A 17,875-nucleotide genomic window follows, 5' to 3' on the forward strand; every position below is an offset into this window, starting at 1 on the left:
TTTGCCGCTGAGCTAAATCCCCAGCCCCTAATGTTCAATAAATTATTAACAACATTTATCAATAAAATAAAAATCACCTGATACACAGATTCACCCATTATTTCTCACTACCCCCCCCTCGCATACATAGACAGATACACTGCATAAACAGACTACCCTAGAAAATGTAAGCAATTACTCAGGCTCACTGGCAACAACAAAGTTAAGATATACCAGATCTCATTTCCTGGAAGTGATAATTCCTCCCAATTTTTTCACACTTTACAGAGTAAATAATGGAACATACTCACAATTCCCCCTAAAAAATGTGTAAATGCTGCCTATCTTTTCCTCTCAGGAACCAATACAAACCTCTGAATGACACAATACACTGTAGCTTACATCTCATTGGCCAGGGTTAAGTCACAAGGCCACCCCTTAGCCACAAGGGAAGCTGGGAAACCAGGATTTATACATGCCACATTCCTGTCATGAACAAACTTGGAGTTCTGAAGATAAATCCAAAGAGGAGAAAGCCTATTAGATGACTAAGCAGTCTCCCAAAATGGACTTCCGTGGTCAATTTAGGTACAGACAGAAAATAAGCATATTATTTCCTCCTAAAAGAAAAGTGATATTTTGGTAGAAGCACCACCCATCTATGATGGTCCATTCTTGGGTGAAGGAGGGGTGAAAGAGAACCAGCTCCTCATCCATGGTTGCACCTCCGAGAGACGCCGTTTCAAGTCTCCCCTCAAGAGCCCCTTCCTCTGTGTGACTCTCCCACTCCCCACACAAACCTAGGCACTTTCTTCTCTGCTCTCTTAACACCACTAATAGCAATTACCATGTTCTTTAACTTATCTGATCGTGTCATTTCCCCCACAAAGTTCAATTTTATGGCATTTTCATCTCTGTTGCTCCAGTGCCCAGGATTCTGCCTGAAGTGTTCCACAAATAATTCTTAAATTGGATCAAAATGGATGGGACCAAACTGAACTGAAGTGGCTTGTGCTGTGAAGGCTCAGGGAGCCGGCCTCATCTTTCTTCTCCCCCGTTATGGGGGCTGACAGGGCGCCTGCCCCGGACGTGAAGGGTGGCGACAAGCTTACGAGCCTATGGTTTGTACAAACATCATGTCTCAGTGAGCTCACACACTAGCTTGGCTTTGTGGCCAAACAGGACAGTCAAAAAGCAATTACATTAGCTTATTTCCTCGCAGGGGAACTGTATAGAATGGAGTAAAAGTTTTGTTTACCAAATAAAGGGCTGAGAAAATATTTTTCCACTTAAGAAGATGACAAATTAGTGAAAGTGACAAAAATAAATAAAACCCTACTACATACTCACAAAGTTGTGTAAGTGCCTAAAAGCAAAGCTATAATTGTAAATGTGTTGGCATTTGGTACAGAGTTCAGGATTTCAAGGAAGCAAGGCTCTCTTTTATGAACACTAAACAGAAATGTCACAAGCAGCTTTTGATTAAACTATGGTTGTCACAGTCCATAGGAATGAGCTAACATATGGTGTTTTTAAAATAAACTACTAACCACAGCCAGTGGTTTCAATTAAAGAATGGTTCATTGCTTACAAAAATTCCCTCAGACCCAGCTGTCTTCCAAAACAGTTGCAGAGCCTCATTCTGAATTTCTACTGTCATCAGGCAGATGAGGAAGTGGTCAGCCTTGGTCTGGGTATGGACACTCCAGGCCGGCTTCTCTGGCACCTCTGAGAGAAGTGTAAGAAGTGGAGCCCTTAACCCAGCTCTGTCTTGTGGCCGAACAAAGCCTCAGAGCGATTCCTATAAGGAGTAGAAACTGAATTGTGGAGTTAAACAAATGACCTGCCAGAAGACTACAGGGATTTTTCCCAGTCCTGGGGATCAAACCTCAGGCATGACAGGCAAGCACTTTCTCCCTGAGCTACACAACCAGCCTTATGACTACAGAATATTTAAAAGAAATGTGTAGATAGCCAATGCTATTTACTATATGATGTGCTGGTATGTTTTTTAAAATATCAGATACTATGGAAAGGACTGGCAGTGCTAGGGGCCAAGCCCCAAGTTCCTTACAAGAGGAAGGTCTTAGAAGGTGATTCTAAAACCAACACGAAGAGGCAATGTGAATGTAGGAACAAAAGGAACCTAACTGGAGAACCACTGAAATCATCTGATACTCACGGTTAAAGGAAAAGAGAAGCAACCATGAAAAAGCTACCTCTAGAGAACTCCAGGTAAGGCCCCTTGAAACTGCTGGAAAATGAGTATGGAGTGAGGTCTGGTTAAATCCCAGGGTTGCATTCAGAGAGTAAGATATGGGGCCTCGCCCCTCACCCAGGCATCTGCTTTTCCTGCTGTTAGATCTCGCTCTCCTCCTTGAGAGTTAGGGGCCCTTCACTTCCTCTGTTCTTGAGCTATTTTCTCTCACTCTCTATGTATCCCCAACCCTGCCCCCTAGCCCTCCTCTCATCCCTGGCCTTCTCCCTCTAGGCCCTGGGACTGGCCACAATTCAGAACTCAGTGACATTTTTTAAACTCAACTGCTATTTAAAAATAAATACATTCTCCAGATTGGCTTTTCATCACACACCCTGCCCTTCGAGGATTTCCTTTCCAACTGCATTTGTTTGAGCCACTCATTAAATTACAGACTCCCCGTTCCCACTTTGTCATTAAAGGCTGCAAGTTCTCCCCACCTGCCAAGCAAGGAGGCTGCCTCTGCTGCTTCCATGCCTGCACAAAATGCATACAGTACCCTCAAACTTACCCGACGGTGTTCACTGTTTATATGTTTTCACAAAAGCCAAAAAGAAGCATAAACAGAATAAAGAATCATAGATCACATGAGAGGATAAAAGCAGCTTAAAGACTGAGTGGATCAGAGGTCCCCACAGACTGCGGAGGGGTTCAGAGGGAGGACAGTAACAAGCACCACCCTCCAGTTTGGCCAAGGAAGATGTTCTAGTGCTCTGTACCACAGCAGGGTGCTGACATCTAACTTACTGAATATTTCACAATAGGCAGAAGAGACCACGTGGAATACTCCTAACATAAAGAAATTATAAATTTTTCAGGGGGTCAAAATGCTAGTTAAGCCAGGCGTGGTGGCACACGCCTGTAATCCCAGCACTCGGGAGGCTGAGGCAGGAGTATCGTTGCGAGAACGAGACAAGCCTGGGCTACAAAGTGAGCTCAAGGCCAACCTGAACTGCATAGTAAGACGCTGTCTCAAAAGAGACAAAAAAGACAAAAAAAAAAAAGGCTAGTTAATCTGATTAGATCATAACACATCATATATATATATCTGAAAATATCAAACTGTACCCCATAAATATGTACAATTACTATACCAATTAAGAGTAAAAATAATATTTTTTTAAAAAGAAGCTTTAAAAAACAAAGACGGGATTGGGGAAAAAAGAGGAATCAAGATATCTCATATACAGGTACAAACTCCCTATGATGAATATGATCATTATGTATATCTAAACTGTATAATAAACTTAATAAAAAATTAAACTCAGACCTTGTAGCTCTAAAAAAAAAAAACATGTAGTTTAGAAAGATTTCCAAAGTTAGTATAATGGAGGGGGAAAAAACTTACAAAGCTTCCAAGTTTGTCTTGAACATGCAAATATTATCTCAAAGAAGTTTCCTGGTGTTGCATTTTCGTGCCCTCCAAGAACTTTGTTTAGCACCTGATTTATCCCAGCACGGCCCCTGGGATAGATCTGCCACTTTCCCAAACACCATATCTTTGCTCAAAATCTAATTCAAAATTGGAAGACAAGAAAGAGTATTAGTTGAATCTGTGTGTACTTCAATAAATAATCCAAAATGTTTTGGAGGTGTTTTGCAAATTCGTGTTGTCTGTAGAATTCTGCAGTTGCACAAGTGCAGTTAGGCAAAGAGTTGACTTAAGGCTTTATCGTTAATCGTGGTTTGTGTTCTGGATACTAGGTAAATCGGCAGTGAATTTCTAGTTGTAGAAATTGCTATTCCCATGCCTTGTTAATAGAAATTACCCCACTTTCAAATTAAAACAACTGCAGTTTTGAAAAAAATACAGCAAGCTATATGGCCCACACGTTTACTGTACATCTGCATGCAGAAGTCACATTTTCCATTGCACTTAAATGACTCCTTCCCAGTGCCCCACAAATGGAGCAGAGTCAATTAAAAATAACTGCCTTCTCTTGTGGCCTTTGTGGTAAAATTTCAGTAACTGACAAAAAAGGTAATTTTAATACAAATTGCTGGATTGCAATACTACTACCAGTGTAAATGGCTTCTAATAGGGGTATCAAGTGCATCATGTTTTTTTAGACATAGAATTCTGCTTAACTGGCAAATAGTAAAAGAATACACAGTTCCAGAGGTGTTCTTGTTTCAGAATCATTAAGTCATAATTCTGAGGATGCAGAAAGGTCATCTAAATTCATCTCTAAAAGCAACATGAACCTTAATCCGTGTGTCCTAGATTCATATATAGAACCAATTCTTGAAGTTCTCCCTGTAAGAAACTCCACAAACAGACTTGGGGAAATATCCAGTAATTAGCAAATCTCCTATCATAAGTACCTTCTTTTATGTCCTGCTCACCGTGAAATATGAGCCCTACATAAATAGTTGACTACAGTCAGGTTTATTCTATCTCAGCAAGCTATCTGGCTCTGTAGAGAACTGTCATCATAAATAACATTTTGGATGCCCACACTGACCTGAAATTTTTCACAAATTTTAGTATATTTCCTTTGAGAAAAAGTATACACAGGGTAATACTTTTATCTCTACTTATACAACACTGACAATTTTATTTTATTTATGTACAAGTTAGTTATTGTAACAGCAAGTTGTAGAACTATAGTATAAAAAATTATTTTTCTTGGCCTTTTCATTTCACCAACATTCAATTCACCTTATTGAAGACTTCTTTGGAAATTTCTATTTTAATCACATTTCAATAAGAATTTAGGTTGGAATCAACATTTCTTCACCAAAATTGTTAATATTGAAGAACTGCCCAGTGCCACCTTCCCCAGGTTATATATTCTTGGATAGACTAGACTATTTTAAAATAGCAAGTCATTTCTGCTCATTTTGCTCACTCACCTTTTCAAAGGGCGCACTAGTGCAGAAAGAAGTCTATGACCATGCCGTGGCCTGGGGAATCTCCCAAGACCCCACAGGACCACTCCAACCAGGAGATAAGAGCCAAGGCACTACTGCAGGCTTCGCAGGCCCAGGCACTGGCGTGGGTAATGTGGGCGATAGTGCAGGAGTCCAAAAACTGGATATGGTGCTACAAGTTGGTATAAATGAACTTGAAGAGGCCTTGCTCAAACAGGGTAAACCTACCATTTTCATTAAACTACCTAAAATGCTGAAAATAGTAGAAGTTCCATTACCAGCAGATTACTCTTAAACACCTCAGAATAGTTAGAAATAGAAAACTACTTTGGGTAATCAGAAGTAATGACAAGAGTTTTTGTTTGTTTTTGTTTGTTTGTTTTTTTGTTTGTTTGGTTTTTCTCTGGTACCAGGAACCGAACTCACGACCTTGCGCTTGCCAGGCAGGCGCTTTTGCCGCTGAGCTAAATCCCCAGCCCCCAGTGTTTGTTTGTTTTAACAGTTAAGGAGAAACTAGATGGAACTGCTACTTTAGATGTGTGGTAGCCGTATCTGAAGCAACTTCCTGCTAGTTTAAGAACAACTCTAAAGGCTGAGAAATCAAACAACAGAAAAAAATTCTTGGGAATTCCAAGGAAGGAGTAGACACAAGACAAACTGGAGGGAAGCCAATAAAACTCAGTAAGCGGCTGCCTAGGGAGGAAAACCCACAGGGAAAAACCAATGATCACTATGATTGTGACTCTCAAGGCAACCAGGAAAATGAAGACTGCAATCTCAGTACCCAGACAGAAGTGTGGTGAGTTCTCAAGTAAGATGCCCATCCATGCAACAGTTATTAAAAGAACCTAATATCCCTGCCTCCACACTTGACAATGGAAGAAATCAAGACAGTTTATTTACAAGGATACCCATGATCCCTCACCCCAACTACTTCTGCACCAACAGGTCATGCTCACAAAGCCCTGAGCTTAAATTCCTGGTATTAAGAACCCAAGTCCTTTAAAATTTACTTCCTTCTGTATGAAAAACTTCACAAACACAGTACCTTTCCAAGAAGATATTCTTTGCCAATATCTGTCATTCTTCAAATGTATTCCAAACACATACACTCTCTCTCTCTCTCTCTCTCTCTCTCTCTCTCTCTCTCTCTCTCTGTCTCTCTCACTGTAGCTTTCTTGCTTTGTAAACTTTAACCAAAACCACAATATGTGTTCCACCTTCCCCTTAGGTGGTAAGTATGTCTCAGGCATTTATACCCTATTTACATCACTGCAGAATATTTTACATGTTAAATCCTACACACGGTTCCAGTCTCTCCCCATTTTCACTCCAAGTCAGTCTCTTTTTACCTTGTGTACCCCGGCCCCAAGAGTGCACTGGAACCTCTGAGACCTCCAGAGCTCATGCCTCACTATAAATAGCAACACTATCAACTCTCCCATGACACACATAAACACACTCTCCATAACATCTCATGGCATAGTGAGATGGAACGACCATGGAGCAGTATAGCCAGCGGCAATAGGAAATGAATTCTGCAAGAAGTGCCATCATCCAGCACTTCTGTAAGAGAATTATGTTTCATTCAGAGGGGTCAAGACTCCCTAAGATATGTTTATAATCAGCCTGCTAAGAAAAAGGCACTGTGACACAGCCCTTTTACATCCAACAGCATCACAGGAATAAATAATATTCTGCACAAAACAAAACACAACGTTCTTGTGCCAACCTGGTGTCACCAAAAATGCAGTACGTCAAACATTTTTTTCCTTTCAACACAACACTGCCTTAATTCCTGACGTCCTTAACCACATTAACTTCATTGAGAAACACAAGGAGACAACCAGAAAGGCATTCTTTTTGTGAAAGAGAACAACCCATTTACTTGTAGGGGTGCATGGCTGGGGACTCCCGCTGCTGGTGAAATTCAAGGGCATGCTTCGTAAGCAGAGCCCCTGCTCCCGGCAATATTCAACACGAGAACGCCCGTGAATCCACCTTCCCACAGCCCCGCACTTGCCAGCCAGCATCCAGCCTGACACTCACTGGACAAAGAAGAGCCTGAATCTGCGTGGATTACTGCAAAGGTGCCAGTGGAGGCCAGGATCCACACTGACAGCTAACACAAAGAAGTAGCTAATAAGAGTTTCAGGCAGCAAAAGCTAGACAAGCTTAAGAAAGAGTGATTCTTGATAACAAAGAACTGAGCTCTGCTAAGTTGTGGCCTAAAGCGTTTGGCATTACCTGCAAGCAATAGGTAGAAAAGGATGAGGGTGAGGAAGGTATTCAGAGTAACTCAAAATAATTACTGTTAATCTTTATTATTAACCAGATGCCATGCTTATTTAATATGCACAAAACTCTCATCAAGACTGCCATAATCTGCTCTCTACAGATGAGGAAACTGAAGCACAGCAAGCTGTGGGTTTCCAAGGGCGTGGCCTCAGGAGTGGAGTCCTAATTACCCTGACAGGCTGACTTTCCCATGAACTATATCACAAGGGCCCCTTCTGAAAAGGCAAAGTTAAGTTTTCAATTATTTTTAATATAAAAAGCTTTTGTTCTTGGATCTAAAGATAAAGTGCTTCCTCCTACTTCTATAAGACAAAAAAAAAAAAAAAATAGGAGGATGAAAGAGACAGTCTAGTTCTCCTGTGTTTGTGTTTCTTTAAACAGGGACAGAACTACTTCATTTCAAACACATTCCAAATATTCCCTTCTCTCCTGCATGCCAGTTCATTTTTACAACTTAACAATAGCACACAGAAAAATTAAAGAAACCTTACTTTATGATATCAAAGTAAGAGTCTTACCTAAAACATTTTTACAGTCAAGGAAAAGGAGAAATGCACCAAGAAGCATGAGGTCAGGCTGGGGGAGGGCACAGGGGTGTGCACTGGGAAAAGGGAAGTCAAATGACAAAACCCAAATATTCTTGGCTCGTATGAAAAGCTACTCTGTTCATTACCCGGAAGACCCAAACAAAAGCAGCTGCCCATTTCTCTGTTTCAGTTTCCTGAATATAACTGGATCACCAACTGGCGTCCATTGTCCCAGGCTCACAGAACAATGTCCACCAGCATAAATCCGTCAGCTCTGGTACACATCCAGAGAGCTAAAACAGCAGCACGAGAATGAATGAGTGTCTGTCCGCCCATGCCCAGCGCCGCGATGCTGCAACCAGGAGGCCTACGTGCAGCAGGCAGCACCTCCTCCCGACACTGCGGCAGGCTCCAGCCTGTCAAGAAACGCTGATCAAGGTGCCAAGCAGGGTGTCCTGTCTGTGGCTGCGTCTCCTACCAGCGCCCACATCTGCAGTGTCTGCAGTCACCAGGTGGCCTCTGGTGCCCAAAGGAACACCCTAGGATGCTCACTGAGCGAGAAGTGCAGAGATCAAAACACCAGGGTGGGAAGCCGTGAACTGCTGGGACCATCTTCCCACCCACTTTCAGGCAACCCTCAGCGGATGGCAGCTGCTAACTTAGGGGGAAAAAAGTGCAAGGTGGAGGAGGCAAGGGGGCTATTTTTAAGAAAGAGCACAATCTAACTTTTCTCTCCACCACCCACTCCACACCACCTCCGCATTCCCTTGTCTCTCCTCCTGCATGCTCTTCCAGTTCACTTTTCTTTCCCAGCCTCTCTCCCGCTCACACACATTTCCTTCTGCGTGTGCACAGACCCACACTGGGACGTGCACTGGCCAGGAACTGACCAAAGAACGAACGCTGCAAACTGAGACAAAGCCAACACCGCGCTTTTGAGAACCTGCATCTTGACACTAGTGCAGTGGAGAAAAAAATAGTCTCAGTTCTCCGGCTCAGCAAACCTGTTAATTATGTCATCTTCCTGATATGCCTAAGGACTGGGACATGTGTGGTGTATTTCATCTTAGAAGTGCCCTTTCTTATTCAATTCTGTGCCTCCTCAGGAGTGCGGCTCTGCACCAGCGTTGCCCGGGGCCTGGGTAGAGCTCTGAGCATTTGTAAGTGTACTCCATGAACCTATGTGTCCTGTGGAGCAATTTCTTCCACTGCCTCTGGATAACAAGCAATTGCACACACTCAGGAGTCATCTCCTCAGACCAAAAGTACCATTGTGGTAACAGGTAGAATAATGAGGTACTTTCCAAGGTGGACTTATATCACAAGGGCCCCTTCTAAAAAGGCAAAGTTTTCAATTGTTTTTAATATAAAAAGCTTTTGTTCTCAGATCTAAAGATAAAGTGCTTCCTCCTACTTCTGGAAGATTAAAAAAATAATAATAATAGGAGGATGAAAGAGACAGTCCCGTGGACGGTCAAGGTGGAATAACTGAAAGTTAGGGTGCTTTCATGTGGTGTGGAAGGAAAGCCAGGCAGGGAAACAGAAAGTTGGGCACAAAGCTTAAAGACAAGAAAATCAGTCAGGCCTTTGTCTAGAACGTGGGTTATATTTAGACCAATAAAAGCAGTGTTTGTGTTCTCCTCTTCAGGAAGCCATTCGTCAGTTACCTTCACCCTGCTCTGAGCACAGCCTACGGTCCAGACAATCTGCGGGGCGCTGAGCAGAAGACAGGGTCCCTGCTCTTCTGGAGCACACAATCCAGCTTATCTCAAGAAAAAACCCCAGGCTGCAAACGTGGCACACTAAACAATTTATTATAGAGGAAGCCACTGAGGCGCTGAAAACTAACCTTAGGGCACTTGGTTAGAACAGTGAGGAAAGGCCTCTCTGACAAGGTCAAATGTAAAAGCTGAAAGATAAAGAAGGAGAACAGCTAATAGGACAAGAACAGGTAACTGCTCCAAGCAGACGGGCTCCAAAGGGCAAATGCCCTCAACTAGAAAACGTCTGGGCACCAAGAACTGAAAGTGACTGGAGTAAAGGCCAGAGCTCCTACGGCAGGCTGCAGAGACACTGCGGGCCAGGGTGCCCAGCACACGCACGGTTCCGCCTGGTATACCCCTCAGCATCCCCACACCGCATCTGTGCAGACACTTCCCAAGCAAAGCCTGTTCTGTTGTCTGCGCACAAAATGAAAATTCCCTGGACCAAAATGAAGCACCAAAACTAGGGAGAGTAGATAGCTTTACGGTTTAAAAGTGGAAGCAACAAAAGTCACTAGAAGGATAAAAGCAAGGGGGAAAAAAGATGGCTCACATCAAGTTACCAACCCACATGTGAGTTGCCTGAAACTTTCTTCAAAAGAAAATATAAGCATCAGAGGATGTACTGTGGCCCATGTGGGGCCAGTACCTATGAGAATGCTATGTCTACAGATAGAGTAACTCAAACACCCTTGGTGCAAGAATAATGGGAACTATGTGTATCTGTTCTTGAGAAACTGTAAAAGCACATTGGGCTGATATTTCAGTGAGCAACTTTTCTCAGGATGGTGCTAGAGCCATAGGAATAAGTGTTTTCTATATCTGGGTGTAACAATTTTGACTTTTAAGTAGAGCTGCACCAGATAAATCAACTATCAATCTCTCTAGCCTCCATGCTAAACAGCAGAGAAAATAAGCATAGCTTGTTAAAAACTTTCATACCAAATTGGGTGCCACATGTCAAATATCTCAAAGGCGTATTACAGTATCACACACTGACCAGCAGGAAAAAAACAACTATAAAATGCAAATTTATAAATAGTATCACTATTATACTATCCAGTCCTTAACAGCTGTCTTTCCACAAAACTGCTGGGAAATCGAGCGCATAGTATAAGCAACATCCCCCAGGGAGTCCTCCAGGGTTTGCCCTCAACGATCCGCCTTGTTTATTTTACGTGCTGCATGCCAATGGGTCCCCAGATGCCAGAAAGCAGCACTGTTCCACAAGCAACACACATTCAGACTCAGTGTCTCTCCATCTGCTCATTCCTAATTACCTAAGTGTTCCCATCACCCTTCCTAACAAGCTGGTGCACGGCTAGTGGCTCAAACTCCCTCAGCCCAGTTGTCTAGGTGGGCACCTCTCCTTTTCCAAACTTGCTACACAGCTGCAGCAGGAGATATGACTTGTCAAGAGAACTGCGCAATCACACATGCTGGGGAAGAAGACCTCCTTGACACGGAATCAGGCCTTGCCAAAACCCACTGTAAACAGAGATAACCCACAGTGATTTATTTGGAAGATGATGTTATCTTTTGTTCCTCCAGACTATTAACTGTGGCCTTTTATATGCATTTCAAGGACGTTGCTAAAACAGATCCCCTAATTTAGTTGACAATGAATGGTCCCTTTGAGAAACACTTTCCCCTGACATTCCAGGGAAAAGCGCAGAACTTAAGTCTTCTGCCCTCTGTTCCCTTCTAAGTCTTGCATTTATTCTGACACTTTTTAGTTCAGTGGTCCATCCCCCAGGTGTCCTCCCACCTTCGATCTCTAACACTGTAAGCCGCCCTCTTGGTTCCAGTCGTGAGACTATGAAAGTCCCATCGCTACACTTCACGCCTGCTTTCACCTCCTCTGAAGCTCTCCGCTCACCACCCCTGCGCTGTTCCTTCTGACTTGGCCTGTCATTGCCTGCAGTGATGGGACTCGATCTTTACGTACCACCTATAGTGCATTTGACCACAGGGCCCACATTTCTGCAACAGCAGTGAGGAGACGAAGAAGGCGCGTGCTCTGCCAATGAAGACCTGTCTATGTCGGGCTCCTGTTGGGGGATCTCCCCAAACTGGCTATGATAGTAAACTGACTGTGTCAACTTGAGTAAGAAACGCCCAACTAATCGGATCAGCATAGTTCTGGGTGTGACTGAAGCGATTTATTGAAAACAGAAGACCCACCCTGGGTGTGCATGGCACCAACCAATAGGCTCGTAGCCTGGATGGAATAAAAGGGAAATGGAGGAGGAAGGTTCACTTCTGTTTCTTCAGAGGAGCTCCAGTCTTCACCTTCACCTTGGACACCGTCCCCTGACTTCCAGCGCATATTTTTCAGCCTCCTCACGTGGACTCACACGGGACTCTACAGTGAGCTCCAGGCCCTCGATCTCCAACTGGATCCTTCAGATCTCCAGCGCACAGACCTCTCTGCACTCTTCCACCCCTGACTCTGCGGGCGGCCACTGTAAGCCTATCTTGTAAATCCTTATATATTTATATGGATTCTGTTAAATCTGCTTCTCTAGTGAGCACTGACTGACACACTGGCATATGTTTCTACTGTATGTAACCATTTTTACTGCAGCCACAAGGCTACCTATGCAGCCAAGTATTCTCCACATTCAAAGAAAACAAAAAGCAACACAAGTGTAGGTCTACACACAATCCACTCTATCACTCACCAGAGATGTTCTCTGACCTCTTTCTGCTCTTAATAACATTTTTAATAGTACATGACGTGTACTATGTTCAACATTTCAGGAACAGTCGCTCCACGCTCCTCTCCGAGTTACGCGAAGCTTCTCCATTACAATGGACCCTCGACTTACGAACTCAATTTGGTGGCAAGGACTGACGGTAACTCAAGTTGTCAACTGAAAGCTCACGCTCCTCTACACAGCCTTCAGAGTCTCTCTCCTGTACTCCACAGATCTCAGTGTCCTTCGAGAGACGCTGGCCCAGGATTTCTCAACCAACCCCATACAGGAAAGGATGTTGTAATGTTCCTTCCAGAGCTCTGTAGGGTTAACTCTGCATATAAGACCATCTGGAAGCACAAGCGGCCTGCATTCAGGTCCTAACTCAAGACTTTGGTTGTAAGTTAAAACTAAAATTCTGGTCATGACCCAGGTTGTCCCTATGTCAGGCCAGTCATAACTTGAGGGCCCGCTGTATTCCCTTTTAAATCACTGACCAAGTGCATGAGCTATTCCAATGTCACCTGTAACCCTGGCATGTGGAAAGATGTGTGTGTGCATACACTTTCCTCTTAACATACCGTCTCAAGAGAACTTACTTCTAAAGCAGACCTGTCATCCACAGAGCTCTTAAGAGCCTTCCAGTCACTGTTGATTTCTATAGTTCGATGCTACCTGTAACACTGTGCCCTGTTTCACTTGTCAGACTGTACAACACAAAACTCTGCCCAACCTTTGTTAGATCTCTTCTGATCAACTCAGAATCTTCTAGATGGCTTCATATATCAAGCTGCTGGCACATCTCCACAGACATTATCCATTAGGGCAGACCACCTCAGAACCGCATCTCCCCATGTCAGCTGGAAAATTCTGGAAAGTGTTGTTCCCAAGGGTGGGGAGTAAGGCAGAGAGAGGCAACAGCACCAAGAGTACTCACTGAGTGGTTTTAGGATGCTACTGCTGGATTCATCCGCATTTTCCACATCTGACTTGTCAGAGTAGTTCTCAGAGATCCGCTCCTTCTCCTTCTTCTCCTTGTGCCCTGTCCTTCTCTTGTGCCGTCTCCTTCTCCGGTAGCTCTTGGGCACGTGCACTCCAATGTAGATGGTGTGGTGGCCTAAGGAATAGACACAGATCACTCGTCATTTCAAGCTTCATTCTCTTCTGCACACACATGGCACAAGACCCGCAGGGCAGAGAAAGTCTATGAACTCCACATTACCATTCTACAACTGAAAAACTCAGGCTGGAAAAAATAGAATTTCTTCTCCATTTTTAGTTAGCTACAGTAGAATTGCACCTGTTGCATGACACTAGGATTTGGGGAGGGTACACAGGGGTTCTGTTGGGTTGTCTGATTTTTTTTTAGGATAATCAAAGGATACAAAACCAAAAAGCGAGAATCCTTGATAACCTCTACCATCATCACCTCTACGACCTTCAGCTTGTGTCTTAATCACTCTGGGCCTCAACCTCATCATTATCTAATGAGAGCCTTAAGCTGGGCAACCCCAGAGGCCTTTCCCACTCTAACCTTCCACAAGGCTGTCATTATGTTGACACAGGAGCTAGAAAAGGTGCTGTGGAGGCTAGAAAAATAAAGCCCTTATTCCAAGTTCAAAAAGTCATTTTGCTGAGGATAAGGTTTTACAGCATAACTTTTTTTTTTACCCAATCAGCAGAACAGAGACTTAGAACTGGGACAAATTGAGAAAAATAAGACATACTTGGAGAGGAGATTTTTAGACATACTCAAATGTTCACACTAGGAAACAGTTAAAATGAATGTCAGCTACAGTGCCATTCTCGTCTTCCTTTTTTCATTTCTAAAAGTTTCTAAAAACTGGTTGTTGCAATGACAAAAATAAACTCAGCCCAGCAAAAACTGCCTTGAAGAGAAGGGCATGAGGAAAAAGATTGTGAAATACTGTCAGTTCTCTAGATGGAAGGAGCTGCAAAATTGACAAGTGGCGTTATTTTTACAAAATCTGGTAAGACAAGAAAAAAAGGAATGTGAAGTTCTACATCTTTTTTTAAAAAACCTGGAAAACGTTTACTTTTGTTTTACATACAGCATAACTTCTGAATGTGGGGACCCTCGTTTCGGAACTAACGTGAACCCTCTTTTGACCTGCAAATTAGATTACACTGTCTCATCTACAGGTTTCGGTTCCGGTTTCTAGAAGTGTTCCTTGACGAGACTGTGCGGTGCTCTGGATAACGCCGCACACCCTGTCGTGCACAAGCGACACCACTCCAGGTCAGCCGTGGTGGACCACGTCCAGTCACTCCTCAGGTCCGTCTAAAAACACTGTCATTCACAGGAGCATTTCCTTAAATGAGCAGGGATGAAAAGAATTGTACACAGCTGCAAGAGAGTCCAAGAAGGAAGGGAGACTCCTAAGTGAATGAACTAGAATTCAAAAGGAAATACAGATACGTGGAATACAGTTGGAGGCATCTTTACATGAAGCAGAGCTCCCCACATTCAACACACACACACACACACACACACACACACACACACCCCACACAACTTGCTGGTACAAAGCATCGGTATTCTCCCCACAGAACATGTGCCAATGAGATTTTTATCAGGTTGAACCATTTGTAAGCAAATTGTTCTCATGGGAAAGCTATATTATACGAGGAAGTCGGAAATGTCTCAGAAACAATGTGAATTAAGAAACAGTGTCAATTGTTTCCTGCCCTCCAGTTACTGAGGGAGTCCTGCAGCTTTATCTCACCTCTCCACAAGAGTGAAAGAGCCAACCAATATCTTCAGTAAACCAAACCCTGAAGAGGAATTAGGAAAACATTCTCTCCTTCCCTCTCTCTATATATATATTTCTCTCTCCCTCTCTCTCTCTCTCTCTCTCTCTCTCTCTCTCTCTCTCTGACACACATATACACACACTAATTAAGAGGTCAAAAAATTTTTTTACAACTTGTCACATTAAATATTTTCTACACCATGTAAAATAATGGGAATTAAGGGGAAAAGGTAATTAAGCGACATTAGTCATGTGCCCGTTACATAGAAAGATTTAATATATTTACCTGCATCTGTACAGTACATTCTATCAAGTCATTTAAAAGATAGATATGGGCTGACAGGGTTTTAAAGTAAGTAAGATTTCTGTTTATGGAAAACTTCAACCTAATGAGATACGGTGATTCATGGAGTGAACCTTCAAACACCTTATCTCTTGGCACCTGGTTTGAGGTGTCACCATCCAACAGGGCCATTTAGTTCACTCTGTGAGCACAGGCCCTGCCCTGAGGCAGATCGGCTGGCAGGCGCCTCCTCCCTGCCCTGCTCCCACTCCCTGCCACCTGCGGGGAGCTTCAGACAGGGCACACGCTCCGCAGGGCCATGCTACCAGGGCACCCAGTGCAAATGGGGGTTCCCTTTCAGGCACCTTTATTGAGATATAATTTATAAATCAGAAAATCCACTCATCATAAGAGTATAATTCAATGAAGAGTTGTGCAACTATCACCATAATCCAACTTTAGAACCTTTATGCCAATCCAAAAGTATCCCTCACGCTCACCGGCAGCCATGCTGTTCGCGCCGCTGTGGTGGCCCAGGAAGCCACGATCCTCCAGTTCTCACACAGCTGTGTGTTGTGGGGCTCCTCACAGCAGGATAAAACAGAATATCCCCAAAGCAAGACCCTGCCTTCCAGGAACTGCCAAGGGAAATGACGGCACTGAACCGAGCAATCTCAGACTCCAAGTATCCTCCTTCTCCTCCCACCTATTACTGGGAACTAAATTTTCCTCCTCAGTCTTATGCTCAGCTGGAGTAGGAAATGATGCCAGGGTTAAGAAGAACGTCAGAGGTCAGGAACTGTGGGGCTGTGTTATCAAGTACTTAACTGCTCTCCACTTAGACCAAGACAATCTTGTTTGGTGGGTGGTGATGATGCTTTTTCAAAGTGATGGCCCAATATTTAAGAAGCCATATATGCCAAATAACAGGAACACCACAAGCAAGGTGAGCTGAGATGGAAGCATCGTTATCAACCCCACAGAAACCTGTCTTCATGAGCAGCAGGACCAGCATTACTGCTGAAAATGTTACTGTGGATCATAGGTGGGTCTCAGCATTTATTTTTATTAAAATATCTTTCCATGTCTCACAGATATGTCATGAAGATTGATGGCTATTTTTAAATTATAATTAGAAAACGACTTCAAACTTTTAGGGGAGCCACAGATGCTGAGGGCTTGGCATTGTTTTACATGCAAAAAGAAAAACAGAAATTTGGCAGCCAAATTTTCCAACCCTGTGAGTCTATAAAGTAGTAAGATGTTCAAAGAATCGGGGATAGTTATCTGTTTCTTACAAGGGAATTTGTTAGGTTCAAAAAAAAAAAATCTCTGCTAGAAATTCCAGGAAAAAACTGCTTCCAGAGATAATGAAAACAGAAATAGCAAAATTTTCTTAAACAGCTATAATTCATAAGGAACAGGTGATTGTTTTAAATGCTATTGAAATAAAGGCCACATTCTTGCTGCTAAGAACTATAAAGTAAAATTACTGGAATCCACACATTTAGGGGTGCAGGCAAAGGGCATTCCTCCATTTGGCCGGAGCCTCCATGTCACGTGTTCAAATAAATACTCTACAGCACATGCCTTTCCCTGACAGACGGTGTGAGTTCCAACAAACTGTAAAGGTTTTGGGAGTCTCTCTCAGCCCACACTGCAGCCAGTACCCTGGAAAGAAAACATGGCTTTCCTGGTTTATCTCTGAATGTCAAAAATAATCACTCCTCGGTTCTTATTTCTTCCCATCTCCACCTGCTCCACCTTGGCTGCAAACAGGAAGAACTGGAAGCCTACCATGTGCAATTCTCCCAATTCTGAGGATATCTGACCTAACCGCATACTTCTGATTGTTGCCATACTGCATTTTTTGGTAAACACAGAATTCTTAACACTTAATTACTGGGTTGCCATTCAAGATGGCTTACACAGACACCAGCTTTGCTGTCAATGATGATTTAGAACTTAGAAAACTTAAACCCATCATGACAGAAAAATAAATATTCACCAACCAAATTAAAAATTCTCTAGACAACTTTTTCAATTCTTTTCCACCCTCTTTCCAAAAAAATTAAAGAAAAAACTGGAAATAAAATTTTTGTAAACAGAAAGGGGAGAAAGAGTTGGAAGGAACGTGGAGGTGTAGAAGGAGTAGGGGATGAATTCGAGATGTGTTATGTCCAAGTGTGAACTCCCCACAATAAATGCAATCATTCTATACTGCAAACCTGGACTCATACTTTTTTTAATCCTAGAGGTGACTTGATAGCTAATACCATATCTCCACATGCGCAAGGTAAGCCCAGCAGCTCCTTCCTGGTAAACGTGTTGCTGTGTTTACTGTACATATAAATAAGAGCAACCATTTAGGATTGGGGAAGTCAAAGATGTTGCCACTGGCTAAACCTCTGTGTCTCATTC

General features: G+C 43.1%; 1 protein-coding gene across 4 annotated transcripts in view; it reads right to left on the reverse strand.

The window, feature by feature from the left end:
• Slc4a4 (solute carrier family 4 (sodium bicarbonate cotransporter), member 4) overlaps nucleotides 1-17,875 on the reverse strand; it is a 300,806-nt gene that overhangs the window by 253,845 nt on the left and 29,086 nt on the right. For all 4 annotated transcript variants that reach the window (XM_013518567.1, XM_005392771.2, XM_005392772.2 and 1 more), the window contains exon 3: nucleotides 13,335-13,514. In XM_013518567.1, the coding sequence (XP_013374021.1) occupies nucleotides 13,335-13,514 (180 nt within the window). The remainder of the gene's footprint in view (nucleotides 1-13,334; nucleotides 13,515-17,875) is intronic.

The sequence above is a fragment of the Chinchilla lanigera genome, unplaced genomic scaffold, assembly GCF_000276665.1.
Source record: "Chinchilla lanigera isolate Chin_1 unplaced genomic scaffold, ChiLan1.0 scaffold00046, whole genome shotgun sequence".
Classification (NCBI taxonomy): Eukaryota; Metazoa; Chordata; class Mammalia; order Rodentia; family Chinchillidae; genus Chinchilla; species Chinchilla lanigera.